The following is a 15424-nucleotide window of genomic DNA, read 5'->3' as shown; positions in this document are numbered from 1 at the left end:
GACGAGGAGGGGCGGGAGCAAGTACTTGCTCGGCAGCTGCCCACTATCGACCGCAACCACCAAAACGATCCGGAGGCGCAGAGGTACGTAGCTAGTTTGTTTCTTGTTTGTGTCATGCTGATGTTTGTGTCTGCTGCTCCTCTCACTCAGCTTAACACAGTCTAGCTGACGATATTTCTTCTGAGTTCAGAATCCTGCGAGTCAGCGCCGAAGTCCTCGCCGCCCGGTGGGCCACATACCGGGCTTGGCTTGACTCTGACGGTGGGGCGGCCCAGATGTTGCGGCTTGTCTGGGCCCGTCTCCATTTGGGTTCTGGCTCAACGATGCCCTCCGTTACGACCTGGCCGCGGCGGCGGCTCGGCTCTCGCCACTGCCGGGGCGCCAAGCGGCTCTGGAAGCGGAGATTTTCGCCGCCGACGCCCTGCTGGCAGAAGAACGAACCCATACCGCCGCGGCCGCAGCGGAACTCCGCGCCTCAGCAGCTGAAGTGGTCTGGCTACGAGACCGGCAGCAGGAGGCGGAGGCTCGGGCAGCGTATAGCGCCCGGCTCCATGAAGAGGCGGACCGGCGGGCGGGCGCGGCGGAGGCCGAGCTCGCGGCCCTCCGCGCCGAGTGTGGCGGCGCGCGGCGCTCAGCCCGCAGGGCCCGCCGCGCGAAAGTGGCGAAAGTGGCCACCCGCCGCCGTTTTGAGCTGTACGGCGCGGACTCGGCCGTCAGGCCCGGGGAACACTTGCAGCACGCGCGCCAGCGCCCAGTGACCTCGGGGCGTGTCAGACTCTGCTAATAGCACTACGTCGCCGACTGTTAGGTTCCGTTGGTCAGCTTGCCATTTTTTCCTGTGGATCAGGGTATGGAGGTACTCCCTTTTCCATCTTCTCCAGAATCCAGAAAAGCTCCGCTGCTGACGAGGAACTAGACAAAATGCAGAAGGACTGGTGGACAACTGAATCCTTCGGAGCCAAGTATGAACGGTCAGTGTCACAGTCGAAAGAAGACCGTCGAGCGCAAGAGCTTCTAGAGTCAACAACCACCAAGTTAACCGGCAACCGTTACGAGACTGGCCTCCTCTGGAAGACTGACGACGACACGCTGTTTCCAGACAACAAGGTGATGGCTACAAAGAGACTACACGGCACCGATAGGCGTCTGGTAAACGATGAAGAGAAAGCGCAGCTTACCAGGCCACGATCGATGCATATGTAAAAAAGGGCCACGCCAGAAAGCTGTCCAGGGAGGAGGCACAGCTCCGGCTGCCCAGACGCTGGTTCCTACCACACCATGCCGTGACTAATCCCAATAAGCCAGGCCGCTTCAGGATAGTCTTCGATGCGGCAGCCAGATCGTACGGAACATCGCTGAATGACAAACTCCTGACCGGACCAGACCTGCTGAAGAACCTCACCGGCGTCCTGCTCCGTTTCCGAGAAGAAAAAGTCGGCATGGTGGCAGACATCCAAGAAATGTACCACCAGGTCCGTGTCATCGAGAAGGACCGACCTGCGCTCAGCTTCCTGTGGCGCGACCTGGATCAAACTAGAGAACCAGACATCTATGAGATGCAGGTGACCATCTTCGGCGCCAAATCGTCTCCAGCGTCTGCCAACTACGTCCTCCAAAGAACAGTCGCGGACCATGGAGAAGACTGCGGGCTACCAAAGAAGGCCGTGGAAACTGTGAAGAACAGTTTCTACATGGACGACTTCTTACGATCAGAAGAACATGAAGATGATGCATTGAAGACGACGAAGCAGGTGACAGAGACACTCTCCCGAGGCGGCTTCCATCTATCCAAGTGGGTAAGCAACTCGAGGCGCGTCCTGGAGAGCATTCCCCGAGAGAAGCGCGCCCAGCCGGAACTAGACCTCACAGAAGCGGAGCTGCCCACACAAGGTGCCTTGGGAGTGGTTTGGGATGCTGAAAAGGACAGTCTGAGCTTCAGATTCCGAGACTCAAGCGTCCCGATGACAAAGCGGGGAGTCCTCCAAAGGACTGCGTCGATCTTCGATCGTCTGGGGATCGCCGCGCCTTTCGTCATCAGAGCCAAAATGTTCATGCAGCAGCTCTGGACCAAGCAACTGGACTGGGACGAGCTGGATCGTGAGGAGCAGAAAGAATGGGAAGAATGGCTCCAAGAACTGCCAGCACTGAGAAACATCAGTGTCTCACGCTGCCTCCGTCCAACATCAAGTGACACAATTGCGCGCGAGCTTCATGTCTTCTGCGACGCATCAGAGGGAGCGTTCGGAGCAGTCGCTTATCTCCGTACGACCTCACCAGACAGCACGCATCACTGCTCGTTCATCATGAGCAAGACACGAGTTGCACCGCTGAAGAGACTGTTGACAAGCGGCAACGCGGAACACCAAGCTCGAGAGGACGGTACTAGTGTAAAAGTGCTCATTAAACGCTTTTCCAAGAAAACCTGTGCTTTTATCATGCCGGACTCCGCGTGGTGAGAGCACGCGTTCCCGGTTACAACAGTCCGAGTTAGAAGCGCGACGGGCGCTCGGTGTTTATGAGGCTACTAACGGGTATGGCTGCGGTTGGTGGCAGGCCGAAGTCAGTGAGAGGACCGGCCGCATGCTGCTATGTGCGTTCGATAAACTTGAAACTAAACAATGCTGTCATAGGCCAGGGTCCGGGTCATATAGAGCCCCTTTACTGGCTTTGCGGTAAAGTGATACTTCTTGGAAAGAGCAGCCTGACAGATGGGTTCATATAGCCATCCTTGTACATTTCACCAAAGTTTCCAAAAGTGTCACTTTAGCAAAAGTGAAACTAGCAAAAGGGCTTTTCTACAATGCAAATACAATAACACAATCGTACACAATAATGACTTTAAGCAAGTCAGACCAATCGCTGTTGGTTGCACATATATCCAGTCATGCACCGAATGAAGCTGCGGGACACTGATGTCTCCCGCGCTACATACCGACGTCGGCACCACCTGACGAATAATATTTTGCGCTCAAAGTTCCACCAAGCGCCCACTGTCATCCAAGCCTTTAACCTCGACCCTGTCTTCCTGGGGCGGGATGACGTCCACCCCTGGCAAATGGGATGGAGAGCCCTGGCAGGATCCCTAGCTGCCCTCGGCTAAGTAAAAGATCGAGTTACTTAGAGTTACCGAGTTAGCATCGAGTTAGTATACACTAAATGACTTTACGCAAGTCAGACGGTGGTGTAAGACCAATCGCTGTTGGTTGCGCCTACCGTAGGCTAGCGGCCGGGCTCGCCCTGAGGCCCGCAGGGCTGAAGTGGGCGAAAAGCTGAGGCCCACGCAGCTGGGATACGGTACGCCGGGAGGATGTGAGACAGCTGCCCATGCAACACGGGCTTTCGGTCGCGCGCTCGAAACAGAAAGTGACATGGTGAAAATTGACTGAAGAATGCCTTCAACACGGTTCGCCGCGGGCATTTTCTGCGCCGAGTAAGGGAGAGTGCGCCATCAATATACCGCCTGCTATGGCATGCTTGCAGTGAGCCCTCACTGTAAAGCAGTGTCCCTGATCCGAGAGCTTGGCGCGTTTGAGCACTCCGTCGGGAGAAAAATGGAGGGCATAGTGGCTCTGACAACGGCTGTCAATTGCCGCAATGCAGGGAAACGCCCCCTCCGTCCTACGCCCGTCCTACTGACATACAAATTGTATATGAGCTAGGCTCAGGAATCGCGCGATCGGAGGGAAGAGGGCAAATGCAACAAGCTCTGCTTAGCGGGGCTCTGTCCTCGTGAATGCTAACACGTAAACAGGTTCAGATATAATTATTTTTTAATATCGCGAAAACCATGTTTAACTAAATTAATGGTGAAATTGCAAACACCGTGACGACCTCTTATATTATCCCAATTCAAGCAACGCAAGTGTCCGCAAGGGTACTAAAACTAACCAGAACATAAGAACGGCTCTCTTGTAAAATGTTAAAAATGTCACCTACGATATCGATTTCCTTTTCACGGCAGCATAGGTATTACCAAATTAACGCCGGATCACACTGGTTGTGCAGTAAAAGCAGATGTTGAGATGTTCTGGCTGAACAGCACTTATTACATAGGCACTAACAGATTTACAACTAACATATTTTCATGTATGACTGGAGTTGCTGCCATACTGTAGTGAGTTATGTAAATATGTAGCAGCAGTCACGTTTCAAACCGGAACTACGAAGTGCCCTCTGTGTTCAGTCTGACTTAAGTCAAAAGTCCTGAGTTGAGCACATGTGAGTTTAACATACTCTGTGCCGGTGACAGATATCAATTGCATCCCACTCATCAAATTACTAGTAGATTCACAAAAAGTCACCCTAATTTTTCGAAACAGATAAGTATTTTAATTGTTCCTTCCATGCCCCATTGCGAATCCTTCAATACACTACAAAGGGACACATCGAAACAAATGTAAAAATACCCAATCCCTAAAACGAGTTCACTCTACCCTACCACTATACCATTCGGTATATTCGTAAAGTCTCTGGTCAATTTATCACCACCGCGGCACTTCACTGTAGACTACAGATATTTAGACTCTCTGATCCGTAGACTAATCCGTAGACTCGCATAATTGCAGGCTGTCTAATTTGAAGACCATCACCGCAAACAATCCCTCATCTGAGCCAGATTCCGAGAAAAGACTAAGGACTAACCGCTATGGTGTCTGTTTTCCGCTCGCCAACTCGCTCCGACTCCGTCTGTGGTACTGCTAGTGGCTCCTGAAAAACAGAAGACGCACAGAGCGGGTCAGGCATAGGCGGTGGAACGGGGGGGGGGGGGGGGGCTCCCAAAATAGTATTTCAGCTTGGTTGTCAGAGGGGAAATTACTCTTCAACAGGGCGAATGAGAGTGGTGGGGGGGGGGGGGGCGGGGGGCGGACTTAAGTGGTCATCGGCGAGGGAATGAGAGTGGAAAGTCGCCTCGTCAGTCAGATAACCCCAAAAGGAGAGGAATAAGGATCAATATAGCATTAATTTCTATGCAAGTGTGGTAAATGTAGGACGTAAAACGACCAGCCATGCAGATGCTTTTCTAGGTAAAATTGGGAGTGGTAAATTGCTCTTAAAAGCAGCTAGAGATGATCGTGCAAAATAATTTTCATTTGGATGTCGTTTCCAACCCAAATCAGCAAAATTGAGACACTCGAGACAGGTAATGCCGATTTCATCGCGGCTGGGATCAGTAGTGTCTTTGCATTTTGTTACAAATAATGTTAGGTTTTTTTCTCGAAATTGCCAGAACTGTATCACAAATTACTATCATGAAGGCCGATATTCCATCTCTGGCTCAGTCAGATAAAAAATGTACACAATCAAGAGAAGCAGCACAAATCAACAATACGATGATGCAATCCTGCGAGCGAAGGAACAATTATCCGCGATACCCAGTCCACGGTAGGGAGGAGATGAACCTTCGGGCCTCGAGTCAACCTACCTGGGTCGGTGGTTACGCCTCCTTCTGACGTAGCTTCTCCACCAGGAGCCGGGCCGCTCCGGTAGCCGACTCCAGACACCCGTCCATGTTGGAGCGGTTGAACACATCACCGGCGGCCACTACCAGGGGCTGCTCACTGAGCACCACGTGGCCGGGACGGCCCGGGAACGGCTCCGTCACCTGAGCGGGGTCAGATGGGGTCAGAATATGGGGTCAGATGGGGTCAGTATAGGGTCAGATGGGGTCAGTATCAGGTCAGTAAGGAGTCAGTATGGGGTCAAAATATCGCGTCATAATATCGGGTCAGACTGAGTCAGATCGCTGAGTAAGACACTGTCAGATGAATTGTGTTTCCTATGGTTAATGACTTAGTTCTTCTCACTTGGTTAGGATGAGTCAGCAGCGATTATGGCTCAGATAATGTCGTAAAGGGTCAAGTGTGTCACGCGGTCAAATGGGTCAGTGCCTAACCTATTTCGACCACGACTCAATACAATTCGCCTCACATTCACCAGTCGTACCTGCGAATAGCGCCACTTCTGGCATTTGACCGAGGTGGGCGCCGGCCAATCAGGGAACAGCTCTGTGACGTGGCGCTCCAGGATTGGCTGCACCTCGGCGGGCGTCTTCTCGACGTGCTCCTCCCCGAACTGGACGCTGGTGTGGACCACCACCGAACTGGGACCGGAGGCTGGCGGGCAGAGGCGACCGGTCAGAACCTATAGAACGAATTTATTTATTTTCGTTTATTTCAAAAAATCGCCGACGGAATTACCCATTGAGTGACGAAATCAATATTTAAAACGGAATAATGTGAATCTAGGAAATTCACCATAGGAAATTCACCATAAATCTAGTGACACTGACTTCCTGTACTAAAATAAAAAAAAACACGAAGAGTGAGTAGTCCAATAAAGAGGAGTTATTAATAAGCTATGAGATTTGTAGCAAATCTATTCCTCGCGATTTTCGTCTGATGTCACACCACGAATGCACAGTCTCGCGCACGGCAGCCCCGTCCGTGCCCCACTGGCTCTGCCCGCAGCCCGCCCACCCGCCGGCGCCAACGTCGGCCATCCGACCTCGCAGCATCTCATCGCCAGCTGATGATGGCTCGGTAGCACTCCCCCTCAGCCCAGCCCCAACTGCACCAGCCCCGCCACGTACTGTACACGTACACATGCACGCTACAGCTACAGAGATGATGTACAGTCAATGAACCTTCAACCAGCTTAACTAACGCTCAAGTGATTGCTAGTGATCCACCGACCTCGGATGACTTTCAATAACCCCCACGTCATCCCATAATTGCCTGATTGAACTCGCAATTACACTTAACAGACCACAACCAAGCTTAACAGCAACGACAACTCTCCATTACCAACATCCACCAACGTATTCCAACGCCTTATTATGATTAATTTACAACTTTCACCCCCCCCCCCTTCCCCTTTCATTCACTCACCTTGTCCGCGTTTGACGTTATCCACTGCCACATACCGCACCACGGGGTGGTCCGATACATACTTGGCACCCCAGTCCACCTTCGGGCCTCCCCCGGCGCCAAAGAACAGACCCAGGGCATACCGGGAGCTGAACCGAACCGAGCGGAGGCCAGAAGATAGTGCGGGGTTTGACTCTGGGGACGAATAGAGGGGGAGAGATGGGGGTAGTGCTGTTGATGGAATGAACGATGATGAGGCAGGTGTCAGACATGGAATCATATAAGATTGCCAACATTTGCCTAATTATTCATGCAAGCACACTGTATTACAAGCTATCACATTGGAAACATGATTATAAATGTTGTTGTCGAGCTAGGACGGATTCATGTTTGGCATGCAATGATTTACACACGAGCCAAGCTTTAAGTATTATCATTATATTGGGAAGCTGACGAAGAAGGCTGTAATATTCCTAAATCTCCCTATAAAAACACAAAAATAATATGTAAATAATTGTATTGTAGTAATGATTGTAATAATTGTAGGTGATATTTGGTATTGTAGTATTCTAACTTCTTTGCATGGGGCAAGTTTCATTGTCTATTCTATCCTTCACGCGGCGAGACAAGCTGGTAAATGTCAAGTTTAAGTCCTAAGAAGATTTCATTGATAAATTTTTCATATTTTTACATTATTTGACATCCTGAATTCAAAAATGATACTCATATGTCTCGCAAATAAAAGAAAAAAACATAATCAAACCTGACCTAACCTTACCTACTTACCTATAACCTACCAACCTACAACCTACAACCTACCCTAACCTAACCTAACCTACAAACCTACCTACCTACAACCTAAAACCTACAAACCTACAACCTAACCTAACCTAAAACCTAAAATTTTTGCTGTTTCATATTCGTATCAACAGCGTCACAATTGTAGTTAGGACCTAAACTTGACATATACCGACAAGCTCTGTACAACAAGCTCAAAGAAAACATCTTTATCCTTCACGCGGCGAGACAAGCTCTGTACAACAAGCTCAAAGACCTTACAACCAAAAGACCATGCAACCTTACGAGGTAATAACGACTAATTCCCTACTCAAGGCCCTATACTGCTACTTACCCATAAGCGTAACTTTATATCTCTTTGTGGGTGCTCAAGCACCCCCAATCCTGAGCTCAGCACCCCCTGCCTTCTTAAAGCACCCCCAGCCTCCTCAAAACATTCCCAGCTGACTCAAGGCCCTCAATAATCAGAATGTCCATCTCCTAGTACTGTAATGAGCCCAGTGAATCATGCAAATACTATGCTACATACATACATACATACATACATAAAGGTTTATTTGACCACGTGACAGTCAACGACTGGTAAAAAGGCCGTACATGAGGCGAGCTGTGCAATGGTGGCACCACATGAAGAAGTGAAAAGCATCACAAAAATTAAAAACACAGTGCATTTCAAAAGAGCTCCGAACATATCTACGTGGGGATCACATCTTGTTCATTAGATCTTAGATCTATGAGTACAGGCACAGTGGACTTTTTGTACCGCTCAGTTTTGGCCCGCGGTACGACAAACTTTCGCTGCCGGCGCAGAGGGCGCCTCACATTTGCCAGCTGCTCGCCCGGGTACAGTGGGTGGGCGGGGTTGGCGAGGATGTCGGCCGCCAGCTTGCAGAGGACAGAATCGCGACGCTCGCTCAGAGTCTCGAGGTTGAGGAGCTGGCAGGCAGAGGCGTAGTCGGTGTAGTTTTCGTATCCTATCATGATTTTGCAAGCTCTTTTCTGAACTTGCTCGATTGCTTGTGCTTGTTGCTGTGTCAGTCCCGTGTGCCACAGTTGAGAGCAGTATTCCAGACATGGACGAATGAAGCTGATGTAGACGGCGCGGATATCGCTCAGATCTGCATGGAACTGACGGAGGACTGTGAGCATGAACAGCCTGCGAGAGGCGTTTTTTGTGATATGATTTGTATTTGCCGTCCACTTTAGGTCAGAAGTAATATGGACTCCGAGAAGTTTCATGGTAGAGACGACAGGTACTGGTTCGTTGTTAATGATTACTGCGCCGTCCATATCCGTGTTGTGAGAGAAGTTGCAGATGAGTATATGACACTTTTTTTCCGTTGATCTTCATGAGATTGTTCTCTGACCATGTTTCCAGAGTGGATGCGGCCGTCTGGGCTTTCTGAAGGACAATGTTTGCATCTCTTGCAGGAGACAGGATGCCGATACTGAGGTCGTCCACATACTTCCATCGATGATCTTCGGTAACTGCACAGTCATTTATATGAGCCAAAAATGCAATCGGGGCGATTTTTGTCCCTTGGGGCGTTCCACACGTGGTAGTGAGCTCTGATGAGACAGGATTCGAGCCACCAAGTCGAACGACCTGTTTCCGCTCGTTGAGGAAGCTGGCTACTGTAGGCACGATGGAGGGACGAACTTGCTGGTCCAGTAGTTTCCTGAGCACGACATCATGGCTAACCAGGTCGAAGGCCTTGGAAAAATCGATCGCCAGGATGGCCGCAGCGTTTGAAGAGCTGTCTGTGTTCTTAGCCAGGAAGTCATATAGCGAGATCAGGTAATGTACCGTAGAGTAGCCTGGCCTGTTTCCGAACTGGTGTGGGTCAAGTGATGGGGTAATGTCAGCCATGATCCAGGTTGTCAAAAATCCTTCAAAGATTTTGGAGAAGAGCGGGGTGAGTGAAATGGGTCTAAGATCGTTGAAAGAGGTTGGAGGGTTGACCTTGGGAATGGGGGTGATGAAGGATAGCTTCCAAGCAGACGGAAATTTTCCGGAGGATAGCGAGGAGTTGAAGATGTGAGTGAGTGGCTGCGATAATTCGAAGGCAAACTCCTTGACCAGCCGTGCTGGTAGCTCATTCGGTGTGGTGGAGATGTTGGAGCGGATGCTGCTCAGTTCCCTCTGGACGTCAGCTCGTCGGATGACCGGTGGGGGTGCGTCCGCCGGCAGGTAGGCAGGGAATTCCTCCAGGTTGAGTGCCGGCAGCTGGGATGAGATAGATGCGAAGTGCTGGTTGACCGCTTCCGCCAGCGCCCCACCAGTCTCATACTCAGCGAAGTTTAGCTGTTCGTTCTTTACTCGGCCGGTCAGACTCTTGATTTGACGGTACCAAGTAGCCGGCTTTGCTGTCCTCAATCCTCGTATTTTCCTGTCGTAGAATTCCGCCTTGGCTTTGCGGCACAGATGAGTGGCCTTATTTCGTAGATGTCGCCACCGGTCGGACATGCCCTCGAGTCGGAAAACTCTGTGCTTCTGGGCAATGGCGTGTCGGACGGTGGCGGTGATGTGAGGCTTCCCTCGATGTCGCACTGGCAATGTCTTGGTAGGCAGAAACCGGTCTAGAGCAGTGGAGAGCGTTGACTGCAGCACCGCCACCTGTTCATCGGGGGAAGACGCCTCATATACGGGGGTCCAGTCATGTGCTGTGATCCACCTGCCGAATGCTCTAACTCCCGAGTCCGGCAGCATTCGCACGGTCGTTCGTTCCCTCGGTGTCGGCTGGATGGTGCGCGGTCGAGCGTGCACGATGACGTGCTTGGAGCGCCCGAGGGGCGACAGCATCACAGGCTCGTGATAATAGTCACCCAGATCGGTCAGGATGAGGTCCAGAACTGAGTCCCCGTGCGTGGGGGCTGTTACAATTTGATGCAAACCATTGAGCCGGCAGAGGGACTCAACTGGAAAGCTGTTGAAATCACCGCAGATGATAAATCGAGGGCAGTCATACAGGGTACGGAGCTCATCAATGGCGAACTGAAGGTGCTCCTCGTATTTCACTCGCAGCTCTGCACACGAGCCTGGTGGGAAGTAGACTGTGGCGATGCAGATATTAGATGAACCTGCCGGAAGGTGTTTAGGCCGTAATTGAAGCCATATCACTTCAACGTCTTCCTCAGAGGGTTGGAGGCTATTCAGTAGCTTCACTGGAATGGACTGTCTGACGTAGCAGCCGACGCCACCTCCCCGACGATGCAGTCTGGGTCGCTGAAAGAAGCTGAAGCCGGGGAAATTTGCCTTGTCCTGAGCGACCTGCCAGACTTCCGAGATGCAGACAACGTCAGGGGCATACTCCAGTATGTTCGCGTATAGCTCGTCCAATTTATTGTTGAGTGACGTGGGGTTGGTCAGGAAGATGGCAGGTGCTAGCTGTTTCCCTGATCCCAGTACCCTGCGAGTCTCCGCGATGCTGAGTCGGGCTGGGACCGTGATCGTTCGCTGTTGGTATCCTGCATCTCTAATGGCGATGGGACGGGGCCGCCGGTTAGATCCACAAATGGCACGGATTGGCTGATGTGAGCGGCGGACCAAATGTGTCAGGCGCGCTGGGAGACTGCTTCGGATGGTCTGGGCGATTTTGCTATTCGCACCACCCCTCACCCTCTCACGCACCGCTAGAAGGTAAGCCCGGTCGTACGTGTTGTCAGCTGGCTTTCCACTGATGTATGAATGACCGATGCTTAGAGTGTGCCGGGGCAGACATCGGTTGGTTTCACCACGTGAAGGGTGGCGCTCTACACGGCGGGACCCACTGGCCCCAACGCCTTCCTGCCGGCTGCTGTCCGCTGGCAGGCCCGGCCCATCCCGGGGTTCAGCCGTCCGGTCTCGTCCTGCATGGGCGGGTCCGGGGCTGCCTGTTAGGGGGATCAGGACACGGCCGCGGCTCGGGCGCCGCTCGTACTCTATGGCACGTCTGCGGCGCGCCTGGACGTGGCGGCCGGCCCGTCTCCCCCTGCAGTGCTGCCTTACTCCGCCGCTGGGCGGGAGATTAATGGGTCTGTCCATGAGGGTTTCGCCACTGGTCCGAGTGTCCGACGACCGTCGGAGTCGACGACGGTGAAACGTGCAGCGCGTGAGGCGGTAGATGACGACCGAGCCGTGTGATTGGCTGGTGGAGCTCTTCTAAAACCGGTAGAATTTTGGTCGAACGAAACGAGGGCCATGGCATAGGCCTTCGGTGGTCTTGAAGAGTAAAAACAAACTTGAATATTATTCGCAAGCCCACTATGCTTACTCAATTCAGTGACTAAGAGAATATACATTGAATAAATCACCACAAATTAAGATGCATGATATTTGTGTTAACATTACATCTGATATTACCAGTAAAACGCCTTCTGGGCGAAGAACGAGCGAGCGAGATAGTGAGCCCTGCACGTGCGGAAAGGCGAGAGGGTACTTCCAACGGGCTTGCGCAAAGCACCCTTCTAACCGGTCGCTAGCGGTGTACCAAATTTGAACGCAATCGGCCCAGCCGTTCCTGAGATCTGAAAGCGGCATTCTGCACGTGCGCACGTGCAAACGGGGTCCAAACTGACTTTTGCACGGCACCCTACTAACTGGTCCCCAACCGTGTACCAAATTTAAGCGCAATCGGCCCAGCCGTTCTCGAGATCTGGAAGCGCCCCCTGCACGTGCGCACGTGCAGTAGCACCTTAACCGCAACACATGGGAATACATTGCCTGGTGGGTGCCTACCTGTATGCCAATTGTTTCAGCGAAATCGCCCCAGTAATTACCGAGTTATTAAAATGGGAACAAATTTGACACCTCTCGTTGTTGTATTTTGCACGTGCACTGGGGGTGACCCACATGCATCGGGAGTATCCTATTTTTGATAGAAGGGATGCTGCTACCCTACAAAAATTACCGCAAATCAATCGCCCAAGCGGCCGCTGAAATATGAGCCTCTCAAAATCACTACTTTTGCAAAACAGCTTGAACACCTTTGACTTTTCACGTGGCACGTGCCACGACGGTCACTGAGATGCATCAAAAGTAGTCAATTACGGGGTAGAAGGGATGGGGCTACCCAGCAAAAAAGACCGCAGGCCAATCGGTTCAGCGGTTGCTGAGATATAAGCCTCTCAAAAGCGTTACAGGCCGGGCCGGGCTGGGCCGCTCATACTGAGATTTTTCCGTTATATTGAAAAGACTCGCTTCGCTCGCTGCGCTCGCTCGCTCGTAATCAGGGGCCCGGGAACGATTTTCAAGTTTGGGGGGGGGGCGAGCCTAAAATACCTGACATGATGCATATGAAACAGTGGCATAGCTAGGGGTCTAAGGGGACACGCACCCCCTCCCCCCATCGGGCTCAAAGGGACCCTCGGGTCCGAGAGGCCCTGCGGCGCCATTTGACCGCTGAGGGTTATGGCCATATTTCTACTTAGAAGGGCCCCGTGGGGCTCGTTAGAGCACCTCATGGGCCCTAAATAGCCACACTAAGGTCTCCATAAGGGCCCCACGCCGACTTCTGAGGGCCTCTTGCGGCTTTTAAGGACACCTCGGTGGTCTCCAAAGGCCCGTTACTGGCCTCTGAGAGGTCTTACCGGCCTATGAGGGGATAGTTCTAGGGGCATTTCCCACCTGTGATGGTCCCACACTTATTTTTCTGAGGGCCCCATAACGGCAACTATGGGGCCCTCGTCGGTGCCTATGAGGGCCCACACCGGTGTGTCTGAGGGTTTCACACCCCCAACTCCGAGTGCCTACACCAGTGCCTATTAAAGCCAGTGCCTATCGGCGGCTCTGAGGACCCACCCAACACCTGCGCATATAAAGGCCACCCACTGATGACTTGAGGGCCCCACAACGGTGACCCTGAGGGCCCCACCGGCGTCTGACAGTACCATGCCGGTCTCTAGGACCCCGCAGGACTTCTTCTGCCGGCCTAAGCCTAAGGACCCCTTGCTGGTCACTGAGACCCCCTGCCGACTTGTAGACAGTTCGCGTCAGCAGCTCTAAAGGCCCCACACCCGTCTGTAACGGCTCTACACCAGCGTCTATGAGGGCCCGGAGCAACGCCTGTAAGGACCCTCATCGGCGCCTCTGAGAGAATCACACTAGCACCTCTGATCGCCCACACCGGCACCTGCATGGCGGCCCCACACCGGTGCCTCCCTTACCGGCGGCTCTGAGGGCCCTACGCCGGTGATTCTGAGGGTGCCACCGATAAATGAAGGCACCACACAAGCCCTTAGTGTAGCTGAGCTTTAATCTCATACCGGCCCTCCGAGGGCGCCACGTCAGTGCACTCATTGTCCCACACCCCTCCCTCACACCCGGAGCGGGTAAACTGTGTTATACCTATAGCAACGATTTTACCAGCGTTGTACGTTATGTATTTCTCAAAGTTGACTCAAAATGGTCCAGTACAAAATCTGGCCTGCCAAACTTATGGCCAAGGTCAGGCCCAAACACGTTTTGGGCAATCAGTCTCAGTCCATGACTCCATTCTTCGGCAACTACGGTGCAAGGCCGATACTGTAGAAACTTGCAATTTGTACCCTTGACCTGACCTTGACCTTCACCTCAAACTTTAAATTAAGTACATGTTTTTAGTTATTCGTGATGAGATCTTTCGATTGGCGCTAGAATTTTCCAAATCCGACCATTAGTTCGGGAGATAACAGGGGGTAAAATTTACCCCCCCCCCCCCAGCCCCGCGCGTTCGGCTGGAGACCCCAGCCCCCCATTGGGTGAGCCAAAATTGTTTTACAGTGGCGCTATTAAAACAAGCTCTCGAACCGATTTAACATCATTTCTTGCATGATGCCTGATGGTTACAGTAAAAAAAGAACAGCTAAAAAAAACTACAAAAACTATGGCATGCCTTTCTGAAAGTTATTGAGCACCCCCAATGATTTTTGGAAAACTACACCCATGTACTTACCGATATCCTTCTTCAGCGTTCCTCCAAGCTCGAGAATTTGCGGCGGCGGCATTGTGAGAAGAATGGCGTCAAACGACTCAGTCCGGCCGGTTTCCGTGGTAACGACGCACTGCGCGCCATCTGTTGACACCTACCAAAAACGCAGCTTCAGAAATCAGCCGCAATGGGGCCTAGCGGGTGGTAGTAGACAGTAGTGTCGAACGGCATTGCCAAGGCCCTAGGCATTGCCAGAAACGCAGGTTCAGCTTATGGGTGACCGTGAGTCATTCCGTAAACTTGGCTACAGTAACGGTGGAACACCTTCAATTAAGGGGGGCACTACCGACTTAATTTGGTCCCGTTCCTTCCATGCAACGCCCATTGGGCGAATGTTAACCCTCGCCCTGGCAGGGGGGGGGGTCGATGCGACCCCCCCCCTAAGGTTTTTCGGAGATAGCGTAAAAACGGCGGCGCGCAGCGCCGCCAAATTTGGCACAGCCTATGGGGCAACCTTTTTACATATGACCTGAAAATTTCAGGTCCGGGTGACCTTGGGTCAGGTCACCAGGTCAGAAAAACCGGTACAAGGTCATGGTCAAATTTCAATTTTCTTTTTGCACCTGTCCAACTCACAGTTTTGCACTGATTTCCTTCAAACTTTCAGGATGTGCTAAGTTCACCGAGTTGTATAACATATAGTTCGGGTTTTTTGAGGTCACTGACCTGAGGTCAGTTAGAGGTCATTACGTCGTAATGTTAAGCCTATGGGAAAATACTAAATTCGGAAAATACTGGAGATATCCGCTTCGTTCTATCACCTTTGTGCTTTGAAACCACAGTACTTAACAGCAGGTCACTTGGTGCTTCTTT

The 15424-nt window shown here is 51.9% G+C and overlaps 1 protein-coding gene across 6 annotated transcripts in view; it reads right to left on the bottom strand.

The window, feature by feature from the left end:
- The window catches only part of LOC122387851 (4-hydroxy-2-oxoglutarate aldolase, mitochondrial-like), a 93173-nt gene that overhangs the window by 61449 nt on the left and 16300 nt on the right, over positions 1-15424 (bottom strand). For 4 of the 6 annotated variants that reach the window (XR_006257695.1, XR_006257696.1, XR_006257698.1 and 1 more), the window contains 5 exons: positions 14576-14705; positions 6888-7061; positions 5944-6113; positions 5423-5602; positions 4642-4707 (listed from right to left, as the gene is read on the bottom strand). Coding sequence is in view for 2 of the 6 variants with exons in the window: in XM_043378411.1 (XP_043234346.1) it covers positions 5435-5602; positions 5944-6113; positions 6888-7061; positions 14576-14705 (642 nt within the window). In the remaining 4 variants the exon portion in view is untranslated. Of the gene's footprint in view, positions 1-3820; positions 4708-5422; positions 5603-5943; positions 6114-6887; positions 7062-14575; positions 14706-15424 lie in introns of those variants that run through there. The other 2 variants (XM_043378411.1, XM_043378412.1) reach the window with 1 other exon arrangement.

Source organism: Amphibalanus amphitrite, unplaced genomic scaffold (genome assembly GCF_019059575.1).
Source record: "Amphibalanus amphitrite isolate SeventyFive unplaced genomic scaffold, NRLGWU_Aamphi_draft 000300F_arrow, whole genome shotgun sequence".
Classification (NCBI taxonomy): Eukaryota; Metazoa; Arthropoda; class Thecostraca; order Balanomorpha; family Balanidae; genus Amphibalanus; species Amphibalanus amphitrite.
This window is presented reverse-complemented; position numbering and strand designations above follow the sequence as displayed.